Source organism: Scyliorhinus torazame, chromosome 2, assembly GCF_047496885.1.
Source record: "Scyliorhinus torazame isolate Kashiwa2021f chromosome 2, sScyTor2.1, whole genome shotgun sequence".
Lineage (NCBI taxonomy): Eukaryota > Metazoa > Chordata > Chondrichthyes > Carcharhiniformes > Scyliorhinidae > Scyliorhinus > Scyliorhinus torazame.
Window position 1 is genome coordinate 398245529 of NC_092708.1, and position 20464 is coordinate 398265992.

The window sequence follows — 20464 nt, forward strand, 5'->3', positions numbered from 1 at the left end:
AGAGGGGGGGGTTACAGAGAGGGGGGGGTTACAGAGAGGGGGGGGATTACAGAGAGGGGGGGATTACAGAGAGGGGGGGTTACAGAGAGAGAGAGGGGGTTACAGAGAGAGAGAGGGGGTTACAAGGTGAGGGAGGGGAAGGACATGGAGGGGGTTACAGAGTGAGGGAGGGGGTTACAGAGTGAGGGAGGGGGTTACAGAGCAAGGGAGGGGGTTACAGAGCAAGGGAGGGGGTTACAGAGATACCGAACGAGGGAGGGGCAGGACATGGAGGGGGTTACAGAGAGAGGGAGGGGAAGGACATGGGGAGGGAGGGGGGTTACAGAGAGAGGGAGGGGAAGGACATGGGGGGGGGGGGTTACAGAGAGAGGGAGGGGAAGAACATGGGGGGGGGTTACAGAGAGAGAGGGAGGGTTACAGAGCAAGGGAGGGGAAGGACATGGAGGGGGTAACAGAGATAGGGAGGGGAAGGACATGGGGAGATAGGGAGGGGAAGGACATGGGGAGGGAGGGAGGGGAAAGACGTGGGGAGGGAGGGAGGGGGGTTACAGAGAGAGGGGGGGTTACAGAGAGGGGGGGTTACAGAGAGGGGGTGATTACAGAGAGGGGGGGTTACAGAGAGAGAGAGGGGGTTACAGAGAGGGGGGGTTACAGAGAGGGGGGTTACAGAGAGAGAGAGGGGGTTACAGAGTGAGGGAGGGGAAGGACATGGAGGGGGTTACAGAGTGAGGGAGGGGGTTACAGAGTGAGGGAGGGGGTTACAGAGCAAGGGAGGGGGTTACAGAGATAGGGAGGGTTACAGAGATACCGAACGAGGGAGGGGCAGGACATGGAGGGGGTTACAGAGAGAGGGAGGGGAAGGACATGGGGAGGGAGGGGGCTTACAGAGAGAGGGAGGGGAAGGACATGCGGTGGGGGGTTACAGAGAGAGGGAGGGGAAGGACATGGGGGGGGGGGGTTACAGAGAGAGAGGGAGGGTTACAGAGCAAGGGAGGGGAAGGACATGGAGGGGGTAACAGAGATAGGGAGGGGAAGGACATGGGGAGGGAGGGAGGGGAAAGACGTGGGGAGGGAGGGAGGGGGGTTACAGAGAGAGGGAGGGGAAGGACATGGGGGGGGGTTACAGAGAGAGAGGGAGGGTTACAGAGAGAGGGAGGGGAAGGACATGGAGAGGGAGGGAGGGGGGTTACAGAGAGAGGGAGGGGAAGGACATGGGGAGGGAGGGAGGGGGGTTACAGAGAGAGGGAGGGGAGGACATGGAGGGACTTGAGGGTTTGGGGTATTGTTGCTTGGACTCAGTGCAGGTCAGTGAGCTCGAGGATGATGGGCAGCTGGTTAAGAGGAGACAACAGAGTTTTCTATGAGCTGAAGTTGGAAGTTGGGATGGCAGGCGAGAGAGCAATGGAATAGTCAAGTTGGAATAGTTACAAGGTGAGGACATCGGTTCAAATCCCACCCCGGCAGATGGGGGAATTGAAGCTCAATTAATAAAATGGGGAATGTAAAGTTAGTCTCGGTAATAATTTATCTTTTATTATAATCTTTATTATTGTCACAAGTAGGTTTACATTAACACTGCAATGAAGTTACTGTGAAAAGCCCCTAGTCGCCACACTCCGGCACCTGTTTGGGTACACTGAGAGAGAATTCAGAATGTCCAATTCACCTAACAGCACGGCTTTCGGGACTTGTGGGAGGAAACCGGAGCACCCGGAGGAAACCCACGCAGACACGGGGAGAACGTGCAGACTCCGCACAGACAGTGACCCAAGCCGGGAATCGAACCTGGGACCCTGGAGCGGTGAAGCCACAGTGCTAACCACTGTGCTGCCGTGCCGCCCTTGGTGACCAGGAAACTATTATCGATTGTTGGAAAAACCCACCTGGTTCACTGATATCCTTTAGGGAAGGAAATCTGCTGTCCTTAGCAGGTCTGGCCGGAGAGGGTGAGGGTGTGCGGTCAGCGAGGGTGTGCGGTCAGCGAGGGCGTGCGGTCAGCGAGGGCGTGCGGTCAGCGAGGGCGTGCGGTCAGCGAGGGCGTGCGGTCAGCGAGGGTGTGCGGTCAGTGCGGTCAGTGAGGGTGTGCGGTCAGCGAGGGTGTGCGATCAGCGAGGGTGTGCGGTCAGCGAGGGCGTGCGGTCAGCGAGGGCGTGCGGTCAGTGAGGGTGTGCGGTCAGTGCGGTCAGTGAGGGCGTGCGGTCAGTGAGGGCGTGCGGTCAGTGAGGGCGTGCGGTCAGTGAGGGCGTGCGGTCAGTGAGGGCGTGCGGTCAGTGCGGTCAGTGAGGGTGTGCGGTGAGTGAGGGTGTGCGGTCAGTGAGGGCGTGCGGTCAGTGAGGGCGTGCGGTCAGTGAGGGCGTGCGGTCAGTGAGGGCGTGCGGTCAGTGAGGGTGTGCGGTCAGTGCGGTCAGTGAGGGCGTGCGGTCAGTGAGGGCGTGCGGTCAGTGAGGGCGTGCGGTTAGTGAGGGCGTGCGGTCAGTGAGGGCGTGCGGTCAGTGAGGGCGTGCGGTCAGTGAGGGCGTGTGGTCAGTGAGGGCGTGCGGTTAGTGAGGGCGTGCGGTCAGTGAGGGTGTGCGGTCAGTGCGGTCAGTGAGGGCGTGCGGTCAGTGAGGGCGTGCGGTTAGTGAGGGCGTGCGGTCAGTGAGGGCGTGCGGTCAGTGAGGGCGTGCGGTCAGTGAGGGCGTGTGGTCAGTGAGGGCGTGCGGTCAGTAAGGGTGTGCGGTCAGTGAGGGCGTGCGGTCAGTGAGGGTGTGTGGTCAGTGAGGGCGTGCGGTCAGTGCGGTCAGTGAGGGTGTGCGGTCAGTGAGGGCGTGCGGTCAGTGAGGGCGTGCGGTCAGTGAGGGCGTGCGGTCAGTGAGGGCGTGCGGTCAGTGAGGGCATGCGGTCAGTGCGGTCAGTGAGGGCGTGCGGTCAGTGAGGGCGTGCGGTCAGTGAGGGTGTGCGGTCAGTGCGGTCAGTGAGGGTGTGCGGTCAGTGAGGGCGTGCGGTCAGTGAGGGTGTGCGGTCAGTGAGGGCGTGCGGTCAGTGAGGGCGTGCGGTCAGTGAGGGCGTGCGGTCAGTGAGGGCGTGCGGTCAGTGAGGGCGTGCGGTCAGTGAGGGCGTGCGGTCAGTGAGGGTGTGCGGTCAGTGCGGTCAGTGAGGGTGTGCGGTCAGTGAGGGTGTGCGGTCAGTGAGGGTGTGCGGTCAGTGAGGGCGTGCGGTCAGTGAGGGCGTGCGGTCAGTGAGGGCGTGCGGTCAGTGAGGGCGTGCGGTCAGTGAGGGCGTGCGGTCAGTGAGGGCGTGCGGTCAGTGAGGGCGTGCGGTCAGTGAGGGCGTGCGGTCAGTGAGGGTGTGCGGTCAGTGCGGTCAGTGAGGGCGTGCGGTCAGTGAGGGCGTGCGGTCAGTGAGGGCGTGCGGTCAGTGAGGGCGTGCGGTCAGTGAGGGCGTGCGGTCAGTGAGGGCGTGCGGTCAGTGAGGGCGTGCGGTCAGTGAGGGCGTGCGGTCAGTGAGGGCGTGCGGTCAGTGAGGGTGTGCGGTCAGTGAGGGCGTGCGGTCAGTGCGGTCAGTGAGGGTGTGCGGTCAGTGCGGTCAGTGAGGGCGTGCGGTCAGTGAGGGCGTGCGGTCAGTGAGGGTGTGCGGTCAGTGAGGGCGTGCGGTCAGTGAGGGCGTGCGGTCAGTGAGGGCGTGCGGTCAGTGAGGGCGTGCGGTCAGTGAGGGCGTGCGGTCAGTGAGGGTGTGCGGTCAGTGCGGTCAGTGAGGGTGTGCGGTCAGTGCGGTCAGTGAGGGTGTGCGGTCAGTGCGGTCAGTGAGGGTGTGCGGTCAGTGAGGGCGTGCGGTCAGTGAGGGCGTGCGGTCAGTGAGGGCGTGCGGTTAGTGAGGGTGTGCGGTCAGTGAGGGCGTGCGGTCAGTGAGGGCGTGCGGTCAGTGAGGGCGTGCGGTCAGTGAGGGCGTGCGGTCAGTGAGGGCGTGCGGTCAGTGAGGGCGTGCGGTTAGTGAGGGTGTGCGGTCAGTGAGGGCGTGCAGTCAGTGAGGGCGTGCGGTCAGTGAGGGCGTGCGGTCAGTGAGGGCGTGCGGTCAGTGAGGGCGTGCGGTCAGTGAGGGTGTGCGGTCAGTGAGGGTGTGCGGTCAGTGCGGTCAGTGAGGGTGTGCGGTCAGTGAGGGTGTGCGGTGAGTGAGGGTGTGCGGTGAGTGAGGGCGTGCGGTCAGTGAGGGCGTGCGGTCAGTGAGGGCGTGTGGTCAGTGCGGTCAGTGAGGGTGTGCGGTCAGTGCGGTCAGTGAGGGCGTGCGGTCAGTGAGGGCGTGCGGTCAGTGAGGGGGTGCGGTCAGTGAGGGCGTGCGGTCAGTGAGGGCGTGCGGTCAGTGAGGGCGTGTGGTCAGTGAGGGCGTGCGGTCAGTGAGGGCGTGCGGTCAGTGAGGGCGTGCGGTCAGTGCGGTCAGTGAGGGGGTGCGGTCAGTGAGGGCGTGCGGTCAGTGAGGGCGTGCGGTCAGTGAGGGCGTGCGGTCAGTGCGGTCAGTGAGGGTGTGCGGTCAGTGCGGTCAGTGAGGGTGTGCGGTCAGTGAGGGTGTGCGGTCAGTGAGGGTGTGCGGTCAGTGAGGGCGTGCGGTCAGTGAGGGCGTGCGGTCAGTGAGGGTGGGGCGTGGTCAGTGAGGGTGGGGTGTGGTCAGTGAGGGCGTGCGGTCAGTGAGGGCGTGCGGTCAGTGAGGGCGTGCGGTCAGTGAGGGCGTGCGGTCAGTGCGGTCAGTGAGGGGGTGCGGTCAGTGAGGGCGTGCGGTCAGTGAGGGCGTGCGGTCAGTGAGGGCGTGCGGTCAGTGCGGTCAGTGAGGGCGTGCGGTCAGTGCGGTCAGTGAGGGTGTGCGGTCAGTGAGGGTGTGCGGTCAGTGAGGGTCTGCGGTCAGTGAGGGCGTGCGGTCAGTGAGGGCGTGCGGTCAGTGAGGGTGGGGCGTGGTCAGTGAGGGTGGGGCGTGGTCAGTGAGGGTGGGGTGTGGTCAGTGAGGGCGTGCAGTCAGTGAGGGCGTGCGGTCAGTGAGGGTGTGCGGTCAGTGAGGGTGGGGCGTGGTCAGTGAGGGTGGGGCGTGGTCAGTGAGGGTGGGGTGTGGTCAGTGAGGGCGTGCAGTCAGTGAGGGCGTGCGGTCAGTGAGGGTGTGCGGTCAGTGAGGGTGGGGCGTGGTCAGTGAGGGTGGGGTGTGGTCAGTGAGGGCGTGCAGTCAGTGAGGGCGTGCGGTCAGTGAGGGTGTGCGGTCAGTGAGGGTGGGGCGTGGTCAGTGAGGGTGGGGCGTGGTCAGATAAATTCCGAATACTCTAACCGTGTTTTGTGTGGTTTTACAGGACAATTTTGTTTGCGTTATAATGTCCGAATTTATCAAAGCTACGATCATATTTGACAACTTTTGTCATCAACTTAACTTGTCCCCCCACATTCTGGGATTGGTCTATTTGAATTTCGAGCTGTCTTTACTGCTCCAAACATTTTAAAGTTACACAATTTTGGAAGATTCCCATTTGCTCTCCTGTCTGACTGTGAATGGTGATGGATCCAGAGAATATACACGGCATCCTGCGGGAGAGAAATAACCGGGAGATATGGAGGGTTCGCACTGGGCTCAGGGGAATACCCACACGATCGTGTGATATACAGAGCAGAATATTGAACAATGAACAATATACTGAGAAATAGCGAGACACAGAGGAGCGGGGGGTGAGATACACACAGGGGGGGTGAGATACACACTGTGGGGGTGATATACACACTGTGGGGGGTGATATACACACTGTGGGGGTGATATACACACTGTGGGGGGTGGGATACACACTGTGGGGGGGGATACACACTGGGGGTGGGATACACACTGGGGGGTGGGATACACACTGGGGGGTGGGATACACACTGGGGGGTGGGATACACACTGGGGGGTGGGATACACACTGGGGGGTGGGATACACACTGGGGGGTGGGATACACACTGGGGGGTGGGATACACACTGGGGGGGTGAGATACACACTGTGGGGGGTGAGATACACACTGGGGGGTTTGAGATACACACTGGGGTGGGTGAGATACACACTGGGGTGGGTGAGATACACACTGGGGTGGGTGAGATACACACTGGGGGGTGAGATACACACTGGGGGGTGAGATACACACTGGGGGGTGAGATACACACTGAGGGGTGAGATACACACTGGGGGGTGAGATACACACTGGGGGGTGAGATACACACTGGGGGGTGAGATACACACTGGGGGGTGAGATACACACTGGGGGGGATACAGACTGGGGGGTGGGATACACACTGGGGGGTGGGATACACACTGGGGGGTGGGATACACACTGGGGGGTGGGATACACACTGGGGGGTGGGATACACACTGGGGGGTGGGATACACACTGGAGGGTGGGATACACACTGGGGGGTGGGATACAGACTGGGGGGTGGGATACACACTGGGGGGTGGGATACACACTGGGGGGTGGGATACACACTGGGGGGTGGGATACACACTGGGGGGTGGGATACACACTGGGGGGTGGGATACACACTGGGGGGGTGAGATACACACTGGGGGGTTTGAGATACACACTGGGGGGTTTGAGATACACACTGGGGGGTTTGAGATACACACTGGGGTGGGTGAGATACACACTGTGGGGGTGAGATACACACTGGGGGGGTGAGATACACACTGGGGGGTGAGATACACACTGGGGGGGTGAGATACACACTGGGGGGGTGAGATACACACTGGGGGGGTGAGATACACACTGGGGGGGTGAGATACACACTGGGGGGTGAGATACACACTGGGGGGGTGAGATACACACTGGGGGGGTGAGATACACACTGGGGGGGTGAGATACACACTGGGGGGTGAGATACACACTGGGGGGGTGAGATACACACTGGGGGGGTGAGATACACACTGGGGGGGTGAGATACACACTGGGGGGGGTGAGATACACACTGGGGGGGTGAGATACACACTGGGGGGGTGAGATACACACTGGGGGGGGTGAGATACACACTGGGGGGGTGAGATACACACTGGGGGGGTGAGATACACACTGGGGGGGGTGAGATACACACTGGGGGGGTGGGATACACACTGGGGGGGTGGGATACACACTGGGGGGGTGGGATACACACTGGGGGGGTGGGTTACACACTGGGGGGGTGGGTTACACACTGGGGGGGTGGGTTACACACTGGGGGGGTGGGTTACACACTGGGGGGGTGGGATACACACTGGGGGGGTGGGATACACACTGGGGGGGTGGGATACACACTGGGGGGGTGGGATACACACTGGGGGGGTGGGATACACACTGGGGGGGTGGGATACACACTGGGGGGGTGGGATACACACTGGGGGGGTGAAATTCACACTTGGGGGGTGAGAAACACACTTGGGGGTGAGATACACACTGGGGGGGTGAGATACACACTGGGGGGGTGAGATACACACTGGGGGGGGTGAGATACACACTGGGGGGGTGAGATACACACTGGGGGGGTGAGATACACACTGGGGGGGTGAGATACACACTGGGGGGTGAGATACACACTGGGGGGTGAGATACACACTGGGGGGTGAGATACACACTGGGGGGGTGAGATACACACTGGGGGGGTTTGAGATACACACTGGGGGGGGTGAGATACACACTGTGGGGGGTGAGATAAACACTGGGGGGGTGAGATACACACTGGGGGGTTTGAGATACACACTGGGGGGGTGAGGTACACACTGGGGGGGATACACACTGGAGGGGTGAGATACACACTAGGGGGTTGGGATACACACTGGGGGGGTGGGATACACACTGGGGGGGTGGGATACACACTGGGGGGGTGGGATACACACTGGGGGGGGGTGAGATACACACTGGGGGGGGTGAGATACACACTGGGGGGGTAAGATAAACCCTTGGGGGGTGAGATACACACTGGGGGGTGAGATACACACTGGGGGGTGAGATACACACTGGGGGGTGAGATACACACTGGGGGGGGGGGGTGAGATACACACTGGGGGGGGGTGAGATACACACTGGGGGGGGGTGAGATACACACTGGGGGGGGGTGAGATACACACTGGGGGGTGAGATACACACTGGGGGGTGAGATACACACTGGGGGGTGGGATACACACTGGGGGGTGGGATACACACTGGGGGGTGGGATACACACTGGGGGGTGGGATACACACTGGGGGGTGGGATACACACTGGGGGGTGGGATACACACTGGGGGGTGGGATACACACTGGGGGGTGGGATACACACTGGGGGGGTGGGATACACACTGGGGGGGTGCGATACACACTGGGGGGATGGGATACACACTGGGGGGGTGGGATACACACTGGGGGGGTGGGATACACACTGGGGGGGTGAGATACACACTGGGGGGGTGAGGTACACACTGGGGGGGTAAGATAAACCCTTGGGGGGTGAGATACACACTGGGGGGTGAGATACACACTGGGGGGTGAGATACACACTGGGGGGTGAGATACACACTGGGGGGTGAGATACACACTGGGGGGGGTGAGATACACACTGGGGGGGGTGAGATACACACTGGGGGGTGAGATACACACTGGGGGGTGAGATACACACTGGGGGGTGAGATACACACTGGGGGGTGGGATACACACTGGGGGGTGGGATACACACTGGGGGGTGGGATACACACTGGGGGGTGGGATACACACTGGGGGGTGGGATACACACTGGGGGGGAAACACACTGGGGGGGTGGGATACACACTGGGGGGGTGCGATACACACTGGGGGGGTGGGATACACACTGGGGGGGTGGGATACACACTGGGGGGGTGGGATACACACTGGGGGGGTGGGATACACACTGGGGGGGGGTGAGATACACACTGGGGGGGGTGAGATACACACTGGGGGGTGAGATACACACTGGGGGGTGAGATACACACTGGGGGGTGGGATACACACTGGGGGGTGGGATACACACTGGGGGGGTGGGATACACACTGGGGGGGTGGGATACACACTGGGGGGGTGGGATACACACTGGGGGGGTGGGATACACACTGGGGGGGTGAGATACACACTGGGGGGGTGGGATACACACTGGGGGGGGAAACACACTGGGGGGGGTAGGGGGATACCCGCTGGTGGCGGGGTGGGGGGGGAGTAGCAGGGGCGTAAGGCTGGCGATGGAAAGGGGATCTCTGGGATGTGAGGAATGGTGATGAACTGTGGGACAGTCTGTGCTGTGTTGAGTGATTGTCAGGCGGTGAATTCTAACTCCCCGACTGTACCTGCTCCTCACTCTCTACGTCTTGCAGTTGAGACTGGAACGTCACCAAGCTTCCTTTTAACGAGCGCAGGCGGAGTGACAGTAACTCGAGCTGGCTGCGTAGGCTGCCACTCCCCTCCTCCCCGGCCTGGGCCAGCTCACACACCTTCTCTTCAATCTCCAGCAGAATTCTCTGCAAGGGAGGGGGGGCAGAAAAACAAGGCTTGTATTTTTATAGCACCGTTCACATCACCCCCAAGCATCGCAGAAGCTTTGCAGCCAGTCGGGTATTTTGAAGCCGAATGAGAACAGAACCCAGGGCGGGATTCTGTGATCCTGAGGCTAAGTGTTGACTGCCTCGGAAACGCCGCCGCGATTCTCGACGGCGTCAACACGGCCTCAGGATCAGCAATTCTTGCCCCTCCAGGGGGCCAGCAGGGCGCTGGAGCGATTCACGCCGCTCCAGCTGCGGGTCCGGCTGTGGAATGGGCGCCGGGGGGGATGCGCGCAGAGGCTCCCTCCAGCAAGACTACAGGGGCCAGCCCAGAAGAAACGACGCCGCCAGCGAGAAAGGCCGACCCGCCGATCGGTGGGCCGCATCGGAGGACCCCTCCCCACGGGCCGACCCTTCCACGCCGCGTTCCCGCTGGCTGAGAGCAGGTGTGGACGGCACCGGCGGGAATCGCCGTTTTTACAACGCCCGCTCGGCCCATCCCAGTCCGAGAATCAGCGTGCCGGCCGCGTAGAGCGGCCCCCGCCCAGCACCAGCCAACCACGCCAACGCCATTGCCGCCGCTAATCCGCTCTGCAGAGAATCGCGTGCCAGCCTCGGGGCGGTGTGGCGCGATTCGCGCCGGTCTCAGGGATTCTCCGGCCCTGCCCCGGACTGAGAGAACCCCGCCCATACAGTGCAGAAGGAGGCCATTCGGCCCATCGAGTCTGCACCGACCCACTTAAACCCTCACTTCCACCCTATCCCCGTCACCCAATAACCCCTCCTAACCTTTTTGGTCACTATGAGCAATTTAGCACGGCCAATCCACCTAACCTGCACGTCTTTGGACTGTGGGAGGAAACCGGAGCACCCGGAGGAAACCCACGCACACACGGGGAGAACGTGCAGACTCCGCACAGACAGTGACCCAAGCCGGGAATCGAACCTGGGACCCTGGAGCTGTGAATCCACAGTGCTAGCCACTGTGCTACTGTGCAGCCCACTGCTACAATGAAGGAGGTGCTCCCCCAGTTTATACACAGGAAGCTGAGAAATATTGGCCAGTTCCCTGGGGAGAGCTCCCCTTCTCTTTGAAATAATACCGTGCGATACCTTACAACTACTTGTGAGGGCAGATAGGCCTGGTTTCAGCATGACATGTGAAAGATATAGTCAGGGGCACAGATAGGAGATTTTGTGGGAGCGTGAGAGACTCACGTTTGGTATGTTGCCTCCCAGGTGCAAGGGTACGTGATGTCTCGGATCGTGTTTTCCGGGTCCTTAGGGGGGAGGGGGAGCAGCCCCAAGTCGTGGTCCACATTGGCACTAACGACATAGGTAGGAAAGGGGACAAGGATGTCAGGCAGGCTTTCAGGGAGCTAGGATGGAAGCTCAGAACTAGAACAAACAGAGTTGTTATCTCTGGGTTGTTGCCCGTGCCACATGATAGTGAGATGAGGAATAGGGAGAGAGAGCATTTAAACACGTGGCTACAGGGATGGTGCAGGTGGGAAGGATTCAGATTTCTGGATAACTGGGGCTCTTTCTGGGGAAGGTGGGACCTCTCCAGACAGGATGGTCTACATCTGAACCTGAGGGGCACAAATATCCTGGGGGGGGAGATTTGTTAGTGCTCTTTGGGGGGTTTAAACTAATGCAGCAGGGGCATGGGAACCTGGATTGTAGTTTTAGGGTAAGGGAGAATGAGAGTATAGAGGTCAGGAGCACAGATTTGACGTCGCAGGAGGGGGTCAGTGTTCAGGTAGGTGGTTTGAAGTGTGTCTACTTCAATGCCAGGAGTATACGAAACAAGGTAGGGGAACTGGCAGCATGGGTTGGTACCTGGGACTTCGATGTTGTGGCCATTTCGGAGACATGGATAGAGCAGGGACAGGAATGGATGTTGCAGGTTCCGGGGTTTAGGTGTTTTAGTAAGCTCAGAGAAGGAGGCAAAAGAGGGGGAGGTGTGGCGCTGCTAGTCAAGAGCAGTATTACGGTGGCGGAGAGGATGCTAGATGGGGACTCTTCTTCCGAGGTAGTATGGGCTGAAGTTAGAAACAGGAAAGGAGAGGTCACCCTGTTGGGAGTTTTTTATAGGCCTCCTAATAGTTCTAGGGATGTAGAGGAAAGGATGGCGAAGATGATTCTGGATAAGAGCGAAAGTAACAGGGTAGTTATTATGGGAGACTTTAACTTTCCAAATATTGACTGGAAAAGATATAGTTCGAGTACAATAGATGGGTCATTTTTTGTACAGTGTGTGCAGGAGGGTTTCCTGAAACAATATGTTGACAGGCCAACAAGAGGCGAGGCCACGTTGGATTTGGTTTTGGGTAATGAACCAGGCCAGGTGTTGGATTTGGAGGTAGGAGAGCACTTTGGGGACAGTGACCACAATTCGGTGACGTTTACGTTAATGATGGAAAGGGATAAGTATACACCGCAGGGCAAGAGAGTTATAGCTGGGGGAAGGGCAATTATGATGCCATTAGACGTGACTTGGGGGGGATAAGGTGGAGAAGTAGGCTGCAAGTGTTGGGCACACTGGATAAGTGGGGCTTGTTCAAGGATCAGCTACTGCGTGTTCTTGATAAGTATGTACCGGTCAGACAGGGAGGAAGGCGTCGAGCGAGGGAACCGTGGTTTACCAAGGAAGTGGAATCTCTTGTTAAGAGGAAGAAGGAGGCCTATGTGAAGATGAGGTGTGAAGTTTCGGTTGGGGCGATGGATAGTTACAAGGTAGCAAGGAAGGATCTAAAGAGAGAGCTAAGACGAGCAAGGAGGGGACATGAGAAGTATTTGGCAGGAAGGATCAAGGAAAACCCAAAAGCTTTCTATAGGTATGCCAGGAATAAGCGAATGACTAGGGAAAGAGTAGGACCAGTCAAGGACAGGGATGGGAAATTGTGTGTGGAGTCTGAAGAGATAGGCGAGATACTAAATGAATATTTTTCGTCAGTATTCACTCAGGAAAAAGATAATGTTGTGGAGGAGAATGCTGAGCCCCAGGCTAATAGAATAGATGGCATTGAGGTACGTAGGGAAGAGGTGTTGGCAATTCTGGACAGGCTGAAAATAGATAAATCCCCGGGACCTGATGGGATTTATCCTAGGATTCTCTGGGAGGCCAGGGAAGAGATTGCTGGACCTTTGGCTTTGATTTTTATGTCATCATTGGCTACAGGAATAGTGCCAGAGGACTGGAGGACAGCAAATTTGGTCCCTTTGTTCAAAAAGGGGAGCAGAGACAACCCCGGCAACTATAGACCGGTGAGCCTCACGTCTGTAGTGGGTAAAGTCTTGGAGGGGATTATAAGAGACAAGATTTATAATCATCTAGATAGGAATAATATGATCAGGGATAGTCAGCATGGCTTTGTGAAGGGTAGGTCATGCCTCACAAACCTTATTGAGTTCTTTGAGAAGGTGACTGAACAGGTAGATGAGGGTAGAGCAGTTGATGTGGTGTATATGGATTTCAGCAAAGCGTTTGATAAGGTTCCCCACGGTAGGCTATTGCAAAAAATACGGAGGCTGGGGATTGAGGGTGATTTAGAGATGTGGATCAGAAATTGGCTAGCTGAAAGAAGACAGAGGGTGGTGGTTGATGGGAAATGTTCAGAATGGAGTACAGTCACAAGTGGAGTACCACAAGGATCTGTTGTGGGGCCGTTGCTGTTTGTCATTTTTATCAATGACCTAAAGGCGCAGAAGGGTGGGTGAGTAAATTTGCAGACGATACTAAAGTCGGTGGTGTTGTCGATAGTGTGGAAGGATGTAGCAGGTTACAGAGGGATATAGATAAGCTGCAGAGCTGGGCTGAGAGGTGACAAATGGAGTTTAATGTAGAGAAGTGTGAGGTGATTCACTTTGGAAGGAATAACAGGAATGCGGAATATTTGGCTAATGGTAAAGTTCTTGAAAGTGTGGATGAGCAGAGGGATCTAGGTGTCCATGTACATAGATCCCTGAAAGTTGCCACCCAGGTTGATAGGGTTGTGAAGAAGGCCTATGGAGTGTTGGCCTTTATTGGTAGAGGGATTGAGTTCCCGAGTCGGGAGGTCATGTTGCAGCTGTACAGAACTGTGGTACGGCCGCATTTGGAGTATTGCGTACAGTTCTGGTCACCGCATTATAGGAAGGACGTGGAGGCTTTGGAGCGGGTGCAGAGGAGATTTACCAGGATGTTGCCTGGTATGGAGGGAAAATCTTATGAGGAAAGGCTGATGGACTTGAGGTTGTTTTCGTTGGAGAGAAGAAGGTTAAGAGGAGACTTAATAGAGGCATACAAAATGATCAGGGGGTTGGATAGGGTGGACAGTGAGAGCCTTCTCCCGCGGATGGATATGGCTGGCACGAGGGGACATAACTTTAAACTGAGGGGTAATAGATATAGGACAGAGGTCAGAGGTAGGTTCTTTACGCAAAGAGTAGTGAGGCCGTGGAATGCCCTACCTGCTACAGTAGTGAACTCGCCAACATTGAGGGCATTTAAAAGTTTATTGGATAAACATATGGATGATAATGGCATAGTGTAGGTTAGATGGCTTTTGTTTCGGTGCAACATCGTGGGCCGAAGGGCCTGTACTGCGCTGTATCGTTCTATGTTCTATGTTCTATGGCACTGTGGGCAGTGCAGCACTCCCTCAGTGCTGCGTTGGTGTGTCATTCTGTGCTCAAGTCCCTGGTGTGAGAGCCATGGCGTTGTGCGTGAGAGAGCTGGTCACTAACTCACACAGACCGAGCGGCAATAATCGGATGCTGGAGCTCATGCTGACATGCGTCACACTCAGACACGAGATAATGAACAGGCAGTAACATAATGTTCTGTTTGAACCCACCAATTGTGTCTTTATTTCCTTGGCAAACCTCCCTCCATTCCCCCCGGTGAGACAGTTCTAAGTTCAAGGAACAGTTTTCTGTGCAGTTTCAAGCTCTAAAATAAACGAACAAACCATGCATCTCAAGGAGCTGATTAGAGGGCCATAGTTTTAATAGCTCACGTTGTGTAGCAGCAAGGGACTGAGAAATGAATTCAATAAGAACACAATGTTTTGGAAACTGCTAATGTAATCTCTCCGTATTTTTCCCAGGAACTATTAGCTAACAGGAGCTCTGGGCCAGTGGAAATGAATTCTTTAGTCACTCTATTAAATTGACCTTTTCATCATTTATAAGTACGTCTCTTCAATTCCCTGCTCGCCCGGTCTCCCCAAGCCCGATCGGTCAAACATGACAGAGAAACCGGTTCAGCAGCTTACAGCAACTCCTGATCCACACACCGATCACAAACCCAAATACCCAACTCCGTTTCAGAGGGGGTAGTCACAGAGGGGGCAAGAGAGAGAATAGGGCAGGGAGACAGAGAGAGTGTGAGAGGCAGAGAGAGAGGGAGAGAGAGTGAGAGGCAGAGAGAGTGAGAGGGAATGAGAGACAGTGAGAGAGAGAGAGTGAGAGGGAGAGGCAGAGAGAGTGAGAGGCAGAGAGAGAGAGAGAGAGTGAGAGGGAGAGGCAGAGAGAGAGGCAGAGAGAGAGGCAGAGAGAGGCAGAGAGAGGCAGAGAGAGAGAGGCAGAGAGAGGCAGAGAGAGAGAGGCAGAGAGCGAGGGAGAGAGAGCGAGGCAGAGAGAGCGAGGCAGAGAGAGCGAGGCAGAGAGAGCGAGGCAGAGAGAGCGAGGCAGAGAGAGCGAGGCAGAGAGAGCGAGGCAGAGAGAGCGAGGCAGAGAGAGTGAGGGGCAGAGAGAGTGAGGGGCAGAGAGAGAGAGTGAGAGGCAGAGAGAGAGAGAGAGAGTGAGAGGCAGAGAGAGAGAGAGAGTGAGAGGCAGAGAGAGAGAGAGAGTGAGAGGCAGAGAGAGAGAGAGAGTGAGAGGCAGAGAGAGAGAGAGAGTGAGAGGCAGAGAGAGAGAGAGAGTGAGAGGCAGAGAGAGAGAGAGAGAGAGAGAGGCAGAGAGAGAGAGAGAGAGAGGCAGAGAGAGAGAGAGAGAGGCAGAGAGAGAGAGAGAGAGGCAGAGAGAGAGAGAGGCAGAGAGAGAGAGAGGCAGAGAGAGCGAGTGGCAGAGAGAGCGAGTGGCAGAGAGAGCGAGTGGCAGAGAGAGCGAGTGGCAGAGAGAGCGAGTGGCAGAGAGAGCGAGTGGCAGAGAGAGCGAGTGGCAGAGAGAGCGAGTGGCAGAGAGAGCGAGTGGCAGAGAGAGCGAGTGGCAGAGAGAGCGAGTGGCAGAGAGAGCGAGTGGCAGAGAGAGCGAGTGGCAGAGAGAGCGAGTGGCAGAGAGAGCGAGTGGCAGAGAGAGCGAGTGGCAGAGAGAGCGAGTGGCAGAGAGAGCGAGTGGCAGAGAGAGCGAGTGGCAGAGAGAGCGAGAGGCAGAGAGAGAGAGAGAGAGTGAGTGGCAGAGAGAGAGAGAGAGAGAGAGAGAGTGGCAGAGAGAGCGAGTGGAAGAGAGAGCGAGAGGCAGAGAAAGAGAGAGAGAGTGAGTGGCAGAGAGAGAGAGAGAGAGAGAGAGCGAGAGGCAGAGAGAGAGAGAGAGAGTGAGTGGCAGAGAGAGTGAGAGGCAGAGAGAGAGAGAGAGAGAGAGTGGCAGAGAGAGTGAGAGGCAGAGAGAGAGAGAGGCAGAGAGAGAGAGAGAGTGAGTGGCAGAGAGAGAGAGAGAGAGAGAGTGAGTGGCAGAGAGAGAGAGTGAGGCAGAGAGAGTGAGAGGCAGAGAGAGAGAGAGAGAGAGAGTGAGTGGCAGAGAGAGAGAGTGAGGCAGAGAGAGTGAGAGGCAGAGAGAGTGAGAGGCAGAGAGAGAGAGAGAGAGAGAGTGAGTGGCAGAGAGAGAGAGTGAGGCAGAGAGAGAGAGTGAGGCAGAGAGAGTGAGAGGCAGAGAGAGTGAGAGGCAGAGAGAGAGAGAGAGAGCGAGTGGCAGAGAGAGTGAGTGGCAGAGAGAGAGAGAGTGAGAGACAGAGAGAGAGAGAGAGAGAGTGAGAGACAGAGAGAGAGAGAGGCAGAGAGAGAGAGAGAGTGAGAGACAGAGAGAGAGAGAGAGAGAGAGAGTGAGAGACAGAGAGAGAGAGAGAGAGAGAGTGAGTGGCAGAGAGAGTGAGAGGCAGAGAGAGAGAGAGAGAGAGAGAGAGAGTGTGAGACAGAGAGAGAGAGAGAGAGTGAGTGGCAGAGAGAGTGAGTGGCAGAGAGAGTGAGTGGCAGAGAGAGTGAGTGGCAGAGAGAGAGAGAGGCAGAGAGAGAGAGAGAGAGAGAGTGAGAGACAGAGAGAGAGAGAGAGAGTGAGTGGCAGAGAGAGTGAGAGGCAGAGAGAGAGAGAGAGAGAGAGAGGCAGAGAGAGAGAGAGGCAGAGAGAGAGTGAGTGGCAGAGAGAGAGAGGCAGAGAGAGTGAGTGGCAGAGAGAGAGAGTGAGGCAGAGAGAGAGAGTGAGGCAGAGAGAGAGAGAGTGAGGCAGAGAGAGTGAGTGGCAGAGAGAGAGTGGCAGAGAGAGGCAGGGGGGGTCATAGATAGCAGCTTCAGGGAATTAGTTACACCAAAGATTGGAGATAGATGGGTAACTGTAAGAGGGACTGGGAAAAAGCAGTCAGTGCAGGGATCCCCTGCGGTCGTTCTCCTGAGAAACAAGTATACCGCTTTGGATACTTGTGTGTGTGGGGGGGGGGGGGGCTTACCAGGGGTAAGCCATGGGGTACGGGCCTCTGGCACGGAGTCTGTCCCTGTTGCTCAGAAGGGAAGGGGGGAGAGGAGCAGAGCATTAGTAATTGGGGACTCAATAGTCAGGGGCACAGATAGGAGAGTTTGTGGGAGCGTGAGAGACTCACGTTTGGTATGTTGCCTCCCAGGTGCAAGGGTACGTGATGTCTCGGATCGTGTTTTCCGGGTCCTTAAGGGGGAGGGGGAGCAGCCCCAAGTCGTGGTCCACATTGGCACTAACGACATAGGTAGGAAAGGGGACAAGGACGTCAGGCAGGCTTTCAGGGAGCTAGGATGGAAGCTCAGAACTAGAACAAACAGAGTTGTTATCTCTGGGTTGTTGCCCATGCCACGTAATAGTGAGATGAGGAATAGGGGGAGAGAGCAATTAAACACGTGGCTACAGGGATGGTGCAGGCGGGAGGGATTCAGATTTCTGGATAACTGGGGCTCTTTCTGGGGAAGGTGGGACCTCTACAGACAGGATGGTCTACATCTGAACCTGAGGGGCACAAATATCCTGGGGGGGAGATTTGTTAGTGCTCTTTGGGGGGGGGGGTTTAAACTAATTCAGCAGGGGCATGGGAACCTGGATTGTAGTTTTAGGGTAAGGGAAAATGAGAGTATAGAGGTCAGGAGCTCAGATTTGATGTCGCAGGAGGGGGCCAGTGTTCAGGTAGGTGGTTTGAAGTGTGTCTACTTCAATGCCAGGAGTATACAAAATAAGGTAGGGGAACTGGCAGCATGGGTTGGTACCTGGGACTTCGATGTTGTGGCCATTTCGGAGACATGGATCGAGCAGGGACAGGAATGGATGTTGCAGGTTCCGGGGTTTAGGTGTTTTAGTAAGCTCAGAGAAGGAGGCAAAAGAGGGGGAGGTGTGGCGCTGCTAGTCAAGAGCAGTATTACGGTGGCTGAGAGGATGCTAGATGGGGACTCATCTTCCGAGGTAGTATGGGCTGAGGTTAGAAACATGAAAGGAGAGGTCACACTGTTGGGAGTCTTCTATAGGCCTCCAAATAGTTCTAGGGATGTAGAGGAAAGGATGGCGAGGATGATCCTGGATAAGAGCGAAAGTAACAGGGTAGTTATTATGGGAGACTTTAACTTTCCAAATATTGACTGGAAAAGATATAGTTCGAGTACATTAGATGGGTCGTTTTTTGTACAGTGTGTGCAGGAGGGTTTCCTGACACAGTTTGTTGACAGGCCAACAAGAGGCGAGGCCACGTTGGATTTGGTTTTGGGTAATGAACCAGGCCAGATGTTGGATTTGGAGGTAGGAGAGCACTTTGGGGACAGTGACCACAATTCGGTGACGTTTACGTTAATGATGGAAAGGGATAAGTATACACCGCAGGGCAAGAGTTATAGCTGGGGGAAGGGCAATTATGATGCCATTAGACGTGACTTGGGGGGGATAAGGTGGAGAAGTAGGCTGCAAGTGTTGGGCACACTGGATAAGTGGGGCTTGTTCAAGGATCAGCTACTGCGTGTTCTTGATAAGTATGTACCGGTCAGACAGGGAGGAAGGTGTCGAGCGAGGGAACCGTGGTTTACCAAGGAAGTGGAATCTCTTGTTAAGAGGAAGAAGGAGGCCTATGTGAAGATGAGGTGTGAAGTTTCGGTTGGGGCGATGGATAGTTACAAGGTAGCGAGGAAGGATCTAAAGAGAGAGCTAAGACGAGCAAGGAGGGGACATGAGAAGTATTTGGCAGGAAGGATCAAGGAAAACCCAAAAGCTTTCTTTAGGTATGTCAGGAATAAGCGAATGACTAGGGAAAGAGTAGGACCAGTCAAGGACAGGGATGGGAAGTTGTGTGTGGAGTCTGAAGAGATAGATGGGATACTAAATGAATATTTTTCGTCAGTATTCACTCAGGAAAAAGATAATGTTGTGGAGGAGAATGCTGAGCCCCAGGCTAATAGAATAGATGGCATTGAGGTACGTAGGGAAGAGGTGTTGGCAATTCTGGACAGGCTGAAAATAGATAAGTCCCCGGGACCTGATGGGATTTATCCTAGGATTCTCTGGGAGGCCAGGGAAGAGATTGCTGGACCTTTGGCTTTGATTTTTGTGTCATCATTGGCTACAGGAATAGTGCCAGAGGACTGGAGGATAGCAAATGTGGTCCCTTTGTTCAAAAAGGGGAGCAGAGACAACCCCGGCAACTATAGACCGGTGAGCCTCACGTCTGTAGTGGGTAAAGTCTTGGAGGGGATTATAAGAGACAAGATTTATAATCATCTAGATAGGAATAATATGATCAGGGATAGTCAGCATGGCTTTGTGAAGGGTAGGTCATGCCTCACAAACCTTATCGAGTTCTTTGAGAAGGTGACTGAACAGGTAGATGAGGGTAGAGCAGTTGATGTGGTGTATATGGATTTCAGCAAAGCGTTTGATAAGGTTCCCTACGTATTGCAGAAAATACGGAGGCTGGGGATTGAGGGTGATTTAGAGATGTGGATCAGAAATTGGCTAGCTGAAAGAAGACAGAGAGTGGTGGTTGATGGGAAATGTTCAGAATGGAGTTCAGTCACAAGTGGAGTACCACACGGATCTGTTCTGGGGCCGTTGCTGTTTGTCATTTTTATCAATGACCTAAAGGAAGGCGCAGAAGGGTGGGTGAGTAAATTTGCAGACGATACTAAAGTCGGTGGTGTTGTCGATAGTGTGGAAGGATGTAGCAGGTTACAGAGGGATATAGATAAGCTGCAGAGCTGGGCTGAGAGGTGGCAAATGGAGTTTAATGTAGAGAAGTGTGAGGTGATTCACTTTGGAAGGAATAACAGGAATGCGGAATATTTGGCTAATGGTAAAGTTCTTGAAAGTGTGGATGAGCAGAGGGATCTAGGTGACCATGTACATAGATCCCTGAAAGTTTCCACCCAGGTTGATAGGGTTGTGAAGAAGGCCTATGGAGTGTTGGCCTTTATTGGTAGAGGGATTGAGTTCCGGAGTCAGGAGGTCATGTTGCAGCTGTACAGAACTCTGGTACGGCCGCATTTGGAGTATTGCGTACAGTTCTGGTCACCGCATTATAGGAAGGACGTGGAGGCTTTGGAGCGGGTGCAGAGGAGATTTACCAGGATGTTGCCTGGTATGGAGGGAAAATCTTATGAGGAAAGGCTGATGGACTTGAGGTTGTTTTCGTTGGAGAGAAGAAGATTAAGAGGAGACTTAATAGAGGCATACAAAATGATCAGGGGGTTGGATAGGGTGGACAGTGAGAGCCTTCTCCCGCAGATGGAAACGGCTGGCACGAGAGGACATAGCTTTAAACTGAGGGGTAATAGATATAGGACAGAGGTCAGAGGTAGGTTCTTTACG

The 20464-nt window shown here is 56.0% G+C and overlaps 1 protein-coding gene across 2 annotated transcripts in view; it reads right to left on the reverse strand.

Moving 5' to 3' along the window:
- Window positions 1-20464, reverse strand: part of LOC140406132 (uncharacterized) — a 430113-nt gene that overhangs the window by 64647 nt on the left and 345002 nt on the right. Inside the window, exon 40 of one of the 2 annotated variants that reach the window (XM_072494278.1) lies at window positions 9275-9445. The exons of the other annotated variant lie outside the window; for it this stretch is intronic. Coding sequence (XP_072350379.1) covers window positions 9275-9445 — 171 coding nt within the window. The remainder of the gene's footprint in view (window positions 1-9274; window positions 9446-20464) is intronic. 2 annotated transcript variants of the gene reach the window in all.